Source organism: Podarcis cretensis, assembly GCF_951804945.1.
Source record: "Podarcis cretensis genome assembly, chromosome: 1".
Lineage (NCBI taxonomy): Eukaryota > Metazoa > Chordata > Lepidosauria > Squamata > Lacertidae > Podarcis > Podarcis cretensis.
This window is the reverse complement of record NC_137170.1, coordinates 77,432,797-77,447,597: the sequence shown is the minus strand read 5'-3', so window position 1 is coordinate 77,447,597 and position 14,801 is coordinate 77,432,797. Positions and strand designations below refer to the sequence as shown.

Genomic DNA, 14,801 nt, shown 5'->3' with positions numbered 1-14,801 from the left:
GTTAGTTTGAATATCACTGGATGAGGCAGAGCAAGAATTATGTGTCTATGGCCTTCATGATTAAAAGTAATTTTGCATATCTGTCTGGTTGATTTTGATGCTGCAAGAAAACGTCCAGCATGTGACTTCTGCACATGGTCTACAACTCCTGCTGCAGTTCTATTTAGCACAGTTTGTTTAGAATTGAAGACTTTAGCCACAGTATTTCAGTCCTTGGACTCACTGGGTTCTCATTCGGTCTTCGCCTCTGTGTCTTTAATAAAGCCCCAGATCTCATGCAAGCTCTGGCATATCTTTCCCTTCCCCAGCCTTCAGTGGACAGAGGTAGAAGGGCAAGAAAGATTACACCATGATGCAGAGCTATGTTGTGCACCCTTGAAGAGAACAGGAACTTGATGTGGGGGATGGAGTCAGGCAAAGCTACCAGCCTTCTTGGTGTGATATGTAATGTGATGTCTCCAAATGATGCCAATTTTTGAAAATTTGGTTCCTGTAAGCAAATGATTTGACTGAGAAATGTTTGGTACTGAGGTTCTAGGCTTGTCACTTAAAAACATTTCCCCCCTTTGCATGCAGTCCAGACCAATTTCTGGTAGTAAGCTTTGTCCTGCAGCTATTTTCACCTGTAATATGTTGCAGCTTGAGGATGAGGGGCAGCTGGCACAGGTGTGTATAAAAAGAATGATTAGTGTAGTCACAGCATCCTGCCATAGGAATTGAGACAGGGACTCTTCTGTAGAGATAACACCTCTGTGCTCTGATGTTGACCAAATTGCAATGCTCAATAGCATAACGTATCTACCTGTTATTTTGAGTTTACTCATTTCTTTTGTTTACTCTTTTCTTGTAGCTAGAACACATTCAGAAGCACATATGGTATATGTAAGTAACTTTTTGTTGATATTTGGAAAGACATATTAAAGTCACTGCTTTTCAGGGAAGCTAGAGAATTGTACATAGCTTCCGCACCATGTCTGCATTGTGGGCAACCATGAGCTCAGCAGAAAAAAATAGAGGCCCACCATTGTCCATGCTCACTGATTAGATTGGTACTGTTAGAGATTCCTGTGCACGCTACACTATTTTGGATATACCTGAATACAATCCATCATAAGATCCCTTTTTAAAATCACAGGGGAAATATATGGGTTTCTTTCCAGCATTCATGGGCGCTCAAAACATATCTGAAGCATCCCTAACCTGGATGGTTAAGTCCAGTCAAACTTGACTATGGGATGTGGTGCTCATCTCGCTTCAGGCCAAGGGAGCCAGCATTTGTCCGCAGACGGTTTTCCGAGTCATGTGGCCAGTATGACTAAACTGCTTCTGGCACTACAGGACACCGTGACGAGCGCCAGAGCACATGGAAACACTGTTTACCTGCAAACAAAAGTCTTTCCCAGTCACACCCAGGCTGCCTATACCTGAAAAATGGGCCTTATTTTTATTACATCAGTATCTGTTAGTGTGAATGTGTGTGTACCTGCTGTTGCCATGACTGATAGCAGTGGCAACATTCAGGAGATAAAATGGGTCAGCTAGACTGAAATGTTATGACACATCAAGTACAGGAATGACAGCTAACAACTAAACAAGACATTGCACTTGGGTTCCATTCGTAATATAGATAGTGAATTCTGCTTCATAGAGTACTTATGAATAAGATTTTGTTTTGTATTAAATTAAAGTGGCAGTATGCTAAAATTAGAAAGCCCTTAAAACAGGTTGGTAACTGTGATTCTTGAATGCACATTCCTGGGGATCTTCATTGCTCATAGTAAATATTTTACCTAGATGCTTGCTCAATCTGTGCTGCTAAAAATCCATGTCTTGCAACTATCCTTCATAGCTTAACCCACAGTTGCATATTTACTTGAAAATGCATTTACTGGAATGAATGGGACTTATTTCCATTTATGAAGTTACTATTCAGTGGATCTGCAAGGTATTCATGGTATTAATATCCTTTTAAATTTTGAAGATAGAGGAAGTCTGTTCTTAGGAAGACAGATGGCTTTTCATAGCCTTGTTATTAAAATGCTACCATGTTTTACTTTTTCTCTATTTCCTTTTCTGCAGAGGGGGTAAGAATGAGCCAGAACCAGAACAACCAATTCCTCGAAAGGTGCAGATTCGCTCTCTCCCTTCCTTGGAGGACATTGATCCTGATGTTTTAGAGAGCATGCACTCATTAGGTTGCTTTCGTGACAGAAATAAACTCTTACAGGACCTGCTAACAGAAGAGTAAGCATTCAGTGTTTGCTTAACATAGGCTTGATGGGTATATGGGAACAGTAACCAAAAACCACGGAAGGCATGATTTATTTAGCTATTACAGTTTTCTGTTAAAAGGCAAACTTTGCTGCATGGAGCATGTCTTTTCCCTGCAGCAGCCATGGAAGACCTTCTTTTCTACTCATTTGTTAATTAGGGTCTGTGGCATAATGTTACCCTGGTGCATGGGCCATGTATATTAAGATGAGCCAATAATAAGTTTTCAGCAGATTGAGATGTAAAAGAACTTCCTTGTGTTAAATCAGACTTGCCACCCACCCAGTTCAGTGTTTCTATATCTATCTATCTATCTATCTATCTATCTATCTATCTATCATCTATCTATCTATAGCAAGAGGAATCTCTTGAGGGTCACTAGGAGCTGATGCAATTCTGGCAGATACTGCTACAACTACTACCAGTAGTAGTAATAATACTCAACATCAGTATACTGCTTGGACTACTGTAATGCGCTCAACATGGGGCTACCTTTGAAGGTGACCCAGAAACTACAACTAATCCAGAATGCAGCAGCTAGACTGGTGACTGGTTGCAGCTGCCAAGACTATATAACACTAGTCCTGAAAGACCTACATGGCTCCCAGTATGTTTCCAAGCACAATTCAAAGTGTTGGTGCTGACCTTTAAAGCCCTAAACGGCCTTGGTCCTGTATACCTGAAGGAACGTAACCACCCCCATCATTCAGCCCGGACACTGAGATCCAGCTCTGAGGGCCTTCTGGTGGTTCCCTCACTGTGAGAAGTGAGATTACAGGGACCCAGGCAGAGGGCCTTCTCCATTGTGGCGCCTGTCTTGTGGAACACCCTCCCATCAGATGTCAAGGAAATAAACAGCCATCTGGCTTTTAGAAGACATCTGAAAGCAGCCCTGTTTAGGGAAGTTTTTAATGTTTGATCTTTTATCATGTTTTTAATATTCTGTTGGGAGCTGCCCAGATGGGTGAGGTATAAATAATAAAGTGTTGTTTTTGTTGTTGTTGTTGTTGTTACTTGTACAAAGTGCTTCATATGCATTATTTAGTTGTAGTACAACAATCCTGTAGGGTAGCTCAGTATAATTATCTCCCATCTTGCAGGTGGTGGGAAGTGAGGGACTGAAGCTGACAGTAATCTGTCTAAGGCCACCCAGGGAGTTCACAGCAGAAGCAAGATTCAAATGAGGGCCTTCTTGATTCATAGCTCAGCCTCTTATTTATTTATTCGGACTATTTTTTACCTTGGCTACTAACCAAAGTTATTGAGACAGCTCCTGATATTTTTAAAAATACAGTAAAATAGACAAGACTTGCCACCTGCATAATCGCAGAAAAGCATATAGAAACTTCCTCTGGCTCAGGAATGGTCGCCAGAGCAACTGAATGTTCAGTCCATCACAAGTCAAGGGTTCCTCACAGGACAAAGACGCTGCTGCCTCTCATAGCTTCTGGCTCTGGTGGCAGAGGCAGAACACACTTGGGAACCAAAGTTGTAAGAAGCCCCCATGATTGCTCTACCAGTGGCCTGATGCAATCCTTTTAAAGCTGTACCACTTCAGATACAGAGGGGAGGGTTATATGCTTGAATACTCCTCCATGTAAAAACCAAACCAAAATGTGTCCCTGAACATGGAAATGTGTCTTTCTTATTTGCTTCTTTTCCACATGAAGAGAGTATTTTACATGGAGCAAAATATTTATTTATTTATAACTGTATTCATATCCCTCATATTCTGTCCCCCAAAAGATTCAGTTACTAAGTTCTACCTCCTCCATTGTCAAGGGCAGTATGCTGCTAAATTCCAGCTTCAGGGAATCACAAGTCAGTGGAGTGCTGTTGCCCCCTGGTTCTGCACATGGACTTCCCATGGGCATCTGGTTGGTCACTGTCAGAACAGGTTGCTGAGCTAGATGGGCCTTTGGTCTGATCCAGCAGGGCTCTTTTAATATTCTTATGACCTGAGAGCATCGTATTAAAACTGTCAACCATAAAAACAATTCAGAAGGTAACAGTTCTGTTTCAAGGAGTAGCTATTCATGCAGGTAAGTCCATTCAATAATGTCTGCACCAGCTCTTTCTTCCATCATTTAAGATATCATAAATGAAGTTAATATTCTGCAGAAAGCTGGAAAATTTTATTGGATGATGATGATGTATTGTTGTTTTTCCAGAGAAAACCAAGAGAAAATGATTTATTTTCTTCTCCTTGATCGGAAAGAGAGATATCCTAGTCATGAGGATGAGGACCTTCCTCCTAGAAATGAAATAGGTATACCTGGAAACAAATCTATGTCTCTAGAGTGGGTCCCTCTTTTGGTGTTGCTCTCACTGGAGGGACTGACCTCATCTTACCAAGTGTTATAGCATGTTACATAATATTCAGTCTATTTGAGAAGCTCCTTGCATTTTCAGAAAGTCTCGTATAGATACAGACCTACCTGCACCTGAAAGGCTTTAAAATTAACTTCAGTAGAGGTGACCGCATCTCAGTTTATGCATCTCCTTTCATGGCTAGAGCTTCCCCTACCACTGAAATAAAAGCTGGTGTGGGTGGGAGCTCCATGTGTGCATCAGACTGAACTTGGAGCTTCATACTGAAGCCACAGTCAGCAGTCCTTGATCACTTCACTTGAAACATGTTCTTAGCTATGTATGCACATAAAGCAGAAAGGAAGCATTTCCAGTGAATCCAGTGGATTTAAATAATGGGGATGCAGCATACTTGCTCTCTTACTATATCTCACATAATGCTTATAGAAATATATGGGAGAGTCTTTTCTGATGTGCTGTTTCTGACTTCTTAAGGTATACTCCCTAGACAATGAATTATACATATAGGGGAGTTTCTTAAAGTAAGCTCCATAGACAACAAATTGATTTGGCTAAATGCTTTGGCACAAAAGATAATTCTGCTACTTATTATTTAAGTGGTTGAATTTTGACTTCCTGCGCAGACAAGTGCAATTTTATGCCTCAGTTGTGCATCTGAGGTAGGCTTTCCTCCTTCTCTTTGCATGCCACAGATGTATCATAACATTCGTTTCATGCGCTAATGCAAACTATTGTCTGGATTTTTCTGTGCAGGAAGAAAAATGTCTTCCCTGAATGTGTTAACATTATCTCTGAGCTGCATATATCTGTGTAATGTGTCATCATATTTTAGAATTCATGTGCATTATTATTCAAGTGTTAGTTGTGCTTCCTTTCCCAAGGGAAGCATGGTGGATAAGTTTAGCTCTTTGCTCCTAGCAATATCTCTGGGAATGCAGAGCAAGGTTTAATTGAGAGCAATCATACTTCTGATGAATATCTCATCATTAGCCATTAACTGTGGCCTCAAACAAAGAGATGAGAGGAAAGGATCAGGGAAGTAGTGATGGTGTAATAATAGTTGCTTGGAGATGTTACTTACTTCAAAGATGCATGCCATGCAGAATAAGTGTTCATCTGTCTAGGTGCACATGGGCAAGTTTGAGAAACCTTAGAGCAATAGTTCAGGCTTTGGAATTCCAGCTGATGCTAAATGAATGATTCAACTCTGGTAGTCTGTTGTTCTTTTCTTTTTTTAACTTTCGTCTTTTTGATCCTGTGCATGTGTGTGGTTCTTCTCTCAGAAGTATGTTTTCTTCCTCTCTATGGAACCAAAATGTCTCCTGCCTTGTAGTCTGACAATATTCCACAGTTGCACAAAGCACACAGATATATATATAGATATCTCTCTATACAGGCCACTGCAGATTTATGAGAATAGATAGCAGCATTTCTTCTTTTTAAAACTTTGCTCTAGCAACCCTACTGTCAAGAACAAACTCATCAGCACACATGCAAGAATGCTTATTTGTTTCCATTCTGCCTGGCTGTAAAATTGTTTTGGTTCCTTGGGGAAGAGGGATGATGATATGAAAGGTCACATAAATCAAGACGTGAGGGTATAAAATATGGTATAGTTGAAAACCCCTGTTTTGTCAGAGGGAAGTAATTTCTTCAGCGCAAAACGAGAGTTTTTAACACACACCATTTTGAAAAGGCAAGTTGTTGGAGAACTGGGGCAGAACACTGTTGGACTATTCCTGAGTGTTGCATAGGCTAAAAGTGGCAGATTCCTATACAGTATCCTCCAGTAAATGCCAGACTCCACTGGCAGTAAATGTTAGTTTAATACTGCAAGCTTAGGGTCTATCTTGCTTGCCCTTCTAAGATGCCTTCATTTAACTTTTAAGTAGCTGCTTACAAGCAAATATAAAACCTTCTTACCTAAAATGTCTGTACATCTGGAATATTGTAGTCTCCATTTCAGTGACTGCTACATTGGCCTGGTTAGCACGTAAAGCTAAACCAGAGATGAAAATTAACTATGGCTTAATGCAAGTGAGCAACAAGCTTGCTTTGTTCATCTCCCACTTCTGCTGTGCTACTGGGAAGCAAGCCAGGGTCTGGCTTACTATGATGCCTGAACCAGGACTCATTGCTTCCTCCAAACAAGCTACAAGCAGTAAGCCAAGAGCAAACCATAGTTTGTTTGGAGAGAAATAAATCACAAGCCTGGGTTCAGACTTAAACAGACTCTGGTTTGTTCCCAGCAGCAAGGCAAGAGCAGTGTGGAGGAGTGAAGTGAGCATTCTTATCATTCCAGCTTACCCACCTTAAACCGTAATTTATTTTAATGGTGTTCTAACCTTATGTGCAAGTGGGAGAAGTTTGTTTTTCATTTCACCCTCCAGATAATCACAGCTCTGTTTTTTTACTTGTTTACTTACATTTGTTGAAGATCATTTTTGAAAAGCTGTTGAGAGATACTCATGGTTTCCATTGTGAATGGAAACTCATAGTTGAGAGATATTCATGGAGTTAAGAGGGTTTTTTCATGTGTGATATTGTACAGAGGAGTCTTAATGTTTCAGTTTTCCACTGGGGCCCCCTATTTTTGCAGTTTAGAAAATATGGTGTGGGTATTTCCTGGGAAGCAAAGTATTTTGAGCCGGGGACATCTGAGGTGTGTTCAGCCATGCTGATTGCATTATCTCTGCATAAAGACCCCCCCAGAAAGCGTGTGGACTCTCCAATGCTGAACAGACATGGGAAGCGGAGGCCAGAAAGGAAGTCAATGGAGGTCCTGAGTGTGACAGATGGAGGATCCCCGGTTCCAGCTCGCAGAGCGATTGAAATGGCACAGCATGGACAGAGGTAGGTGGTCCCCAAAGCCAAAGGCAGGAAGTCTGTGCCATCAGAGTTTCGGAAGCCATCTCAGCTGGCACCATAATGTTTATCCAGGTGAAGGAGCATCAGTCTAGGTTTTCTCACAGTAGCCTGTGCAGACATCTGTAAGGAAGATTACTTAATTACTTAATTACTCTAGTTACTGTTGCTTTTTAAAAAAAATATATGTATGCTTTTTTACTCCTTTGCATCCAGCATTTTAGAGCAGTGCTGGGGGGAGGGAATAATTACCAATAGAAGCTTGCATAGGCTAAAGATAAACATCTTAGCTAAATAAAAAGTGTCACCATAGCCTCTGGTCTCATCCAAAAATGTGTGCATGTTTCTTACGTGAAAATCAATTATTTCCGATCTCTGTCTGAAGAAACATGGCAGCCATGGTGTTGCAGTGAGCAGCAGATGGCCATAAATAAATAAATAAATAAATAAATAAATAAATAAATAAAGGTGTTCCCAGAAGGCATAAGCTCAGTGAACTTCTTTGGGGTCTTCTGGTTATATTTTGAATGGGACTGAAAGTCTAAAGGCTGAAGAGATGAAAGGAAATCCCCATGTGTGTTAAAACTATATAGAAGTGTACTAAAGAACTCTGTGCATCTAGGTTACAGACCTGTGCCTCAGTTGTTATCAGTTATCCTCCCCAACTTTAGCTGATGTCCAGTCGCCAAGTAGAAAACACAAGAGGGCCTGTAGTCCTCTAGTGTGTGCAAAGAGCAATTTGCCAAGACTAACCAAATTTGATTGCTGGGGGTACATAGCTGTGCACTGTACAGTTTTTGGTCTGAGATATGCAGCAACAGGATGCCTGAAAAGTAAGTAGTGAAATGGTAATTTGGTAAATGTATCCTGATGTAGTGGTTGGGGCCAATTTGATCAGAGATGACAGGCTAAGAAGCAAGTGTAAGCATGGTGAGGCTAAACTGCTACAATACTGAGCTATCACCATTGATTACATAGGCTCCCTTGTCTCAACTCTGAAAGTTCATTTTGGGTGCTGAGAATTTTGCTTACCTAACAATGAAGCTCTTCAGGAACAGAACGATGGAGACAGCTTGTGATAATATAAACTCACCTGCAGACAGTTACCATGCTGTTTTGCATTCCAGTTGTTTACATCAGGCACTTGTCTGGGTAGAATTTGCTAGGGCTAGCCAACTGAGAAAGAAAACCCAAATTAGGAAGAATGTCATTTCCTGATTCTAAGATCTTGGCTTAATCCTGATACATAAAAGTAGCTTGCACAATTCCTGCTATCTCTCACCTTGGGATGGCAATTGCATAGCAGATTCTCAGGAAAGTGCAAATATTACACAGCTTTGTCTCTCACCAAATGAGAGTGTGTGCTTTTATTTATTTGAATGTTGGCAGGGGGTGGGGAGCATGAACACTGCTTTAGTAGAAACTGATAAACTGACAGAAGTCCAGAGAATTTTTTCTGAAGTGATGCTTTTATACAAAAGGTTGTGCCACACAGCAAAAGATGTGTCCATATTTTTGTGAGTCAGAATGCATGCCAAATACAACATCTGCGCTTTTGCTCATATATTGATTGCTAGGCCATAGCTGCTAAAGGAAGGTACCAATGTGTGATTGTGAACAGGGAAATGGAACAGACATAGAATGAATTTTTATTTTTTTACTGTGCTTTGGTAAATCAGATGAGCCACCTCATCTTCAGATTGCAAAGGCATACAGCAGAGACTACTGGCAGTGTACTTATTCAGAACATGGACTGTTCATTAACAACAAAGGTGTTTGGAGATGGTGACCATCTGACAGGAAGACGGTCTGTACCATCAGTAATAAAACCCAAGTACATCCAACCAAGAGGCAAACTTTGTAAGGCTCCCAGCATAGTATTATGCTCCAAGTAGCATTTGAAAGGTAATTTTTGTTAGAGTTCCATCTGCCCTTAAGAACAACATTCTCAAGGTGTATGTTCACTATAGACATAAGTGGTCCAGCACTAATTCCCTTTCCTAAGACAGTTTGGAAATTGTGGTTCTAACAGGATTTATAGCAGATAATTCTCAGCATCCTTACCTAGGAGCCTTTGATGTGTCAATACACTGCAGGTGGTGGTACAAAACCCAAGGTTTGTGGTACAAAACCACACAAAATCTTGGCATAGGTTTTGGGGGGAAATAAGAGTTGGGGTTCATAGTTAATGCAGCTGCAAGGACAAATATTAATGGGCTTTGGAAAGAACCTCTATCCTTTCTTTGACATATTTGTGAAGAATATTTAATATCATGTGAAACCTGCCAAGGGGTGGGATGAGAGAGCTATGTACCAGCATAACTCTACCTTCAGTTGCTTTCTGTCTGTCTATGCTTGGAATGTTTTGTTGCCATGCATTGTCTTCCTGGCTGCCTGAGACTCAAAAGTGCACAGGTATCTGCTGTGCTGGTTTGACTGGCCTATTGTAATCCTGCTAGCTGCCAACCCTAATGTACTGTGAGCAAAAAGTGTTACTTAGCTTCTTCAGTGCTTTACATTTTTTCCCAGTGTATCTGACTCTTTATATATTCCTTGCCTCTTCCTTCCCTGTTCACTATTACTGAGGGAAGAGATAAAATGCAGTGTTGAATATCCTAAAACCTACTTGGTTTTCAATACTTCTCTACTGAAAATCCTGCTTCCTCCATTTGCTGTTTTGGTTACTGTAAACATCATTTCCTTTTATTCTTTCTATTCTGGGGACTTTAGTACATTGTTCTTCATCATATTTAAACTCAGCCTTTCATCTCCCCCAAGATACATCAATGCCATAGCAGCTGCCACGTTCATGGTGCATTTTCCTGCAACAGGTTCTTTTTTTCTCCCTCCAAAGATGGTTGTCATTGGCTTTTAGGTTTCTCTTAAAGCAAACAGAATGAAGTACAGGGAGCAGATTAAGAACTGGAAGGGGAGCTGAGAGAGTTGGTTCCATCAACAAACTGGTGTCCTTTTTCTACACTGATTATCTGGAATGACAACTTTCATTTGGGTCTGGTATACTCCAGATCAACTGTCCATAGGCCAGACCTGTGTTTTAGGCCTTTGTTTGCAGATGAGGCTATGGGGGGAGGGGAGGGGGGAACTTGTGGGAACAAGGTATGTATAGCAGAGGCCATTTTGAACCACTTAACTGAATCTGTGTTCTTCAGACCATGTTTAATATTGGTGGCCTCAGTTGAATTCTGACATGTCTCACAAATCGGCTAACTTGGGTTTGGGGAAGGCATGTGCAAGAAGTTTTGGAGACATGGTTTGTATAAAATGAATCTTGCCTCATGCCGCCATGACCAACTTGAGAGTTGCGGTTTGAGCCTGCATCATCAAATTCAGTATCAAAATCTCCCCACTTACTTCATTGGTGTAGTATAAGCCAAATCTAAGTTGAGTACACCCATAAATTTGGTACCTTTCTGGGGCAAGACACCCAATTGGTAAAGGAACACAGTCCTGATCCCTGTTCCAGAGCATTTCTTCAAAATGGGTGGGGTAACTTTGGGTGGGTGGGTCTCAGGTTCTGCGTCAGGCAAATCTCATATGAATGTCCACATTAGTAACTCTGTTTTCTCACTTTGTTCCTGCCATAGTAAAACAATGTTCAGTAAAAGCCTGGATATCTGTGACGCCAATCCCAAATTCAACAAAGAAGAAAGGTATAAACACCAACAATCTGTTCCTCTCCTTTACCTCACTGCTATTCCTTAAAGATGCAGTACTTACCTTCTTCACTGGGGAAAAAATTGCTTGCACTTGAGAGAAAGAGACCCAGTTTTGGGTGGACCAATAGCTACGTAGTTTTCTTCCACATCAGCACACTATTCCAGCCTTCCCCACCCTCGCACCTTCCAGATGCTGGACTATCCCTGACTACTGATCATGCTGACAAGGGATGACGGGAGTTGTAGTCCAATAATATCTGGGGGGCACTGGTTTGGAGTTGCGCTAGTGTGTTCTGTGACCATGAGTCAGTAACTAATTTACAGAAGAGCTACAGTGAGGAAAGAATAGGTGGTGACAAGCCAGGGTTCCTTCATCTCCCAAAGCCACCTCTTCCTCCATATACCTTTCTTGCCTCTGTGCTGGCAAATGGGGGAAGGCAGTGGTATTCCTGAGGAAGCCAAATTTGGTATTGGTAAACCATTTAACGAGCAGTAGAAGGGGCCCTGATCCTTAAGCAAACTACATAAAATATGTTAGCTACTCTCATATTATTATTATTATTATTATTATTATTATTAATCTTGAACTTTGAAGATTAGGTTGACTTTCCTTGTCCTCCTCAGCCATGACAGTTCAGCTACCAAAAGGTGCTGCACTCTGCCATAAGAGATAGGAGCAAGACTGTTAATGGGAAAGCGGGCTTAATAATTGTGCAGTGCTGCCTTTGGCATCTGAAGGGGGTTGTTATCCAAAACATCTGGAGGGCACCAGGTTGGCTAAGACTGGTGTAGCAGATGGAGTTTCCAAAGGTGCAGCTTTTCTCATCTCTGCATGACAAAATGCACCAGACAAAACTCTGTGTTGGTGTTGTTTTGGTGCAGCTGTTGAAGGCATTGTTGCTGCTTTTGAGTTGTTTCATTTTTAAAACCTTTAACAGTGATAAAAATGAGGCATAAAGGTAATAACACTGTGTAATATTTCCTGTCTTGTTAACATTGACAAAGGCAGCACCCAATTCGTTCACTTGAAAAATAGAATCTACTCTTTTCTAACCATCTGGAGAATTATTCATTGCTCTAGAACATTAAGTAGGTTTTGAACCATTTAAGTCCTTTCCTTTTGAACATAGACAGCAGGTAGTGTCCAAATCCCACTGAGATAGATGAGAGTTTTCTAGTTGTGGATTGTACCCCTAGTTTATCACCTAGAAACCTTTTGCAACTACACTCATATAATCTGTAAGGAAGCATGACATATACTTAAGTATGTGGAATCTCACTGTAGTTACACACGGGCAAAGAAAAATATTCTGCATGTACTCAAAGGCACATTGGTCTACACCCAACCTGCAGACTGTGGGAAAGAAGTCCTATCCACTGCATTATGAATAACACTTGAGGTTTTCAAACTGCTCCATATACATTGTCTTGTAATCATTACAGTTGCCCTATTCGGTAACTCACTATATCCATTTTTGTAGTTTGGGAACTAAGAGCAGAAGAGAGTTATTATTTATATATACAATTATATCCCACCTTTCCTCATATGTGGTTCTTCCCTATTTAATCCTCATAATCCACTATGAGGTAAATTAGATTGAGAGACTGGCTTCCCAGTTTAGTGAAAATTTGAACCCAAGGCTTCCAGGTTCTAGTCCAACACTCTACCCACCCCACCCCCACAGGCTCTGATCTGACTAGTGAGTACATTGAAGGGGCAAGATTTGAACTGGTTGCTTCCTAGTGTTATCCACACTTTTGTTTATCCACTGTTCTCCCACTGCTTTCCCCTGGGGAAAACCACTCTTTAGCACTGAATAAGAGCAAATAGCTATTGGGTTTTCCATGTATTGTTGTTTGTTCTGATTTAGAGCTAAAGAGCGGGGTTTTCCTGGGAAAGAAGTGGAGCGGGGGGAAACTGCTTGGACCTGTGCTTTCTAAACATGGGACAAGTGGAATTGTGGGTGAGCCCTCAGTTGCTTAGCCACTGCACTGCACTTGAGCTGGTATTCATAATATTGAAAATGGGCTCTTGGACTGAGCTTTTGCGAACCTTGGCTCAAATTAAGCCTAGAAACTGCTTTTGTAGGCCAAGAAAGTCCAGTAAATAAACTTTTTAAAGGACCTGCAGGTTTCTCATTTAGAAGCTGCAGATAGAGGGAACTCTGCCTGTCAGCAGATGGATGGTCTGATTCTGGCGCAGCATACAAGGCACTCATTTTTATGAGGGCCTGCAGGAAGAGAGCATTGCAGCCAAGCTGCCAGGAACTCATAAAAAGTTCACAAGCTGGGGAAAAATAATGAGCTGCTGTCTTGTGCAGTGCTCGTCAGGGAGTCCCCAAGCTCTGTTGCGGGAGCCAGAGCCTTGATACAAATCTCAGCCTGGAGTGACGGTTGTAGGATGGGGTTCTGAAAACCTAACCATGTCTTGTTAGCCCTGTCAAAGTTCTTGCCAGACAGATCAGGACAATAGCCCAGCCTTGACCATTCCCCCCTTCCTTATCACGACAGTGGCTTTTGATGCATTTCCCTTAAGAAAAAAAAAAAGGTTTTACTAGATCTTCCCACCATCATTAACCCACCTTAACCTTTTTTCTCCTGTAGTTACACAAGTCTCAGCCAACTTACCATTTCCCCAGAATGGGTGCCTGCACTTTTGTTTTTTATTTTATTTTGAAAAACAGACAAGTCTCACTTTGCTAAAGCAGGCTCTCTTAGTTTTGAACTGGTTCTGTAACAGGGGAAATGTAATGCTGGCCTATTTTATATGTTGAGCATTGTTGAGACAGTGTTTGTGAAGCACATGGAATGCTTAGGAGGCGGAGACCTCTATAAATGCATCAATATTTTATTAGTGACAGGAGTAACATTTCCAGTTCTGGTCCTTCCTGGAAGAACTGGCAAAAGTAGGCTCCATTTCACATCTTGAAGTCAATACAAATGGACTTTTACAGTGGGTATGCATGAGCTGAACAATTTTTGGGAATGGCTCAATTCGTAAACAGATCACAACTCACCACGTCTCAACTATTTCTTAGAAAAGTTTGTTGAAGTAGGACATGCAGCATCACAATTTGAAGATAAACCATTTGTAAGAATAGTTTAGCAAATGCAAATCCACAGAAAAGATCAACCAATCTCCATAACCTTTTGTATGAGATGAATATATGGCCACCGTACTCCCATCTATAGAAATAATTATGATTTGAAAGCCATTGCAGAAATCAGTTACAAACAGCACAATCTTAACTCTGACCCAAAGTGGCAATTTTCTGATCTACGAAAGGATGAAGAAAATGGAGGGGAGCGGCATGTGTGATCCACAAAGGGGAAAGGGGGATTTCTAAAATTTTATGGGTTAGGTCTTTTTTATGTACACTGAGGAAAAGGTTATGGGAAGATGAGAAAATATAGGTCCAAGTGCAGGAGCAAAAAAGAAGTGCAACAAAGAAAACCCCATCAAAATATTTCCTTGTTGGGATAACAAATCACACATTTGAAATGGTGCCTGGTCAATGTCTTAATATTTCTCTCACTCTTGGTTTATTTTAAAAGGAATACTGCATCTTTAAGGATCCTGCCCCTCTAGATGCACACAGTTGTCTTGGTAGCTGAGGCCACTGTTTCTTTCCCTCCCTCTCTCCCTCCATTTTTTCT

At 41.1% G+C, this 14,801-nt stretch overlaps 1 protein-coding gene across 14 annotated transcripts in view; it reads left to right on the top strand.

Moving 5' to 3' along the window:
• The window catches only part of BRSK2 (BR serine/threonine kinase 2), a 390,734-nt gene that overhangs the window by 323,576 nt on the left and 52,357 nt on the right, over nucleotides 1–14,801 (top strand). For 10 of the 14 annotated variants that reach the window (XM_079988290.1, XM_079988297.1, XM_079988299.1 and 7 more), the window contains exons 9-13: nucleotides 851–882; nucleotides 2,080–2,244; nucleotides 4,443–4,540; nucleotides 7,305–7,455; nucleotides 11,073–11,138. In XM_079988290.1, coding sequence (XP_079844416.1) covers nucleotides 851–882; nucleotides 2,080–2,244; nucleotides 4,443–4,540; nucleotides 7,305–7,455; nucleotides 11,073–11,138 — 512 coding nt within the window. The remainder of the gene's footprint in view (nucleotides 1–850; nucleotides 883–2,079; nucleotides 2,245–4,442; nucleotides 4,541–7,304; nucleotides 7,456–11,072; nucleotides 11,139–14,801) is intronic. The other 4 variants (XM_079988300.1, XM_079988293.1, XM_079988292.1 and 1 more) reach the window with 1 other exon arrangement.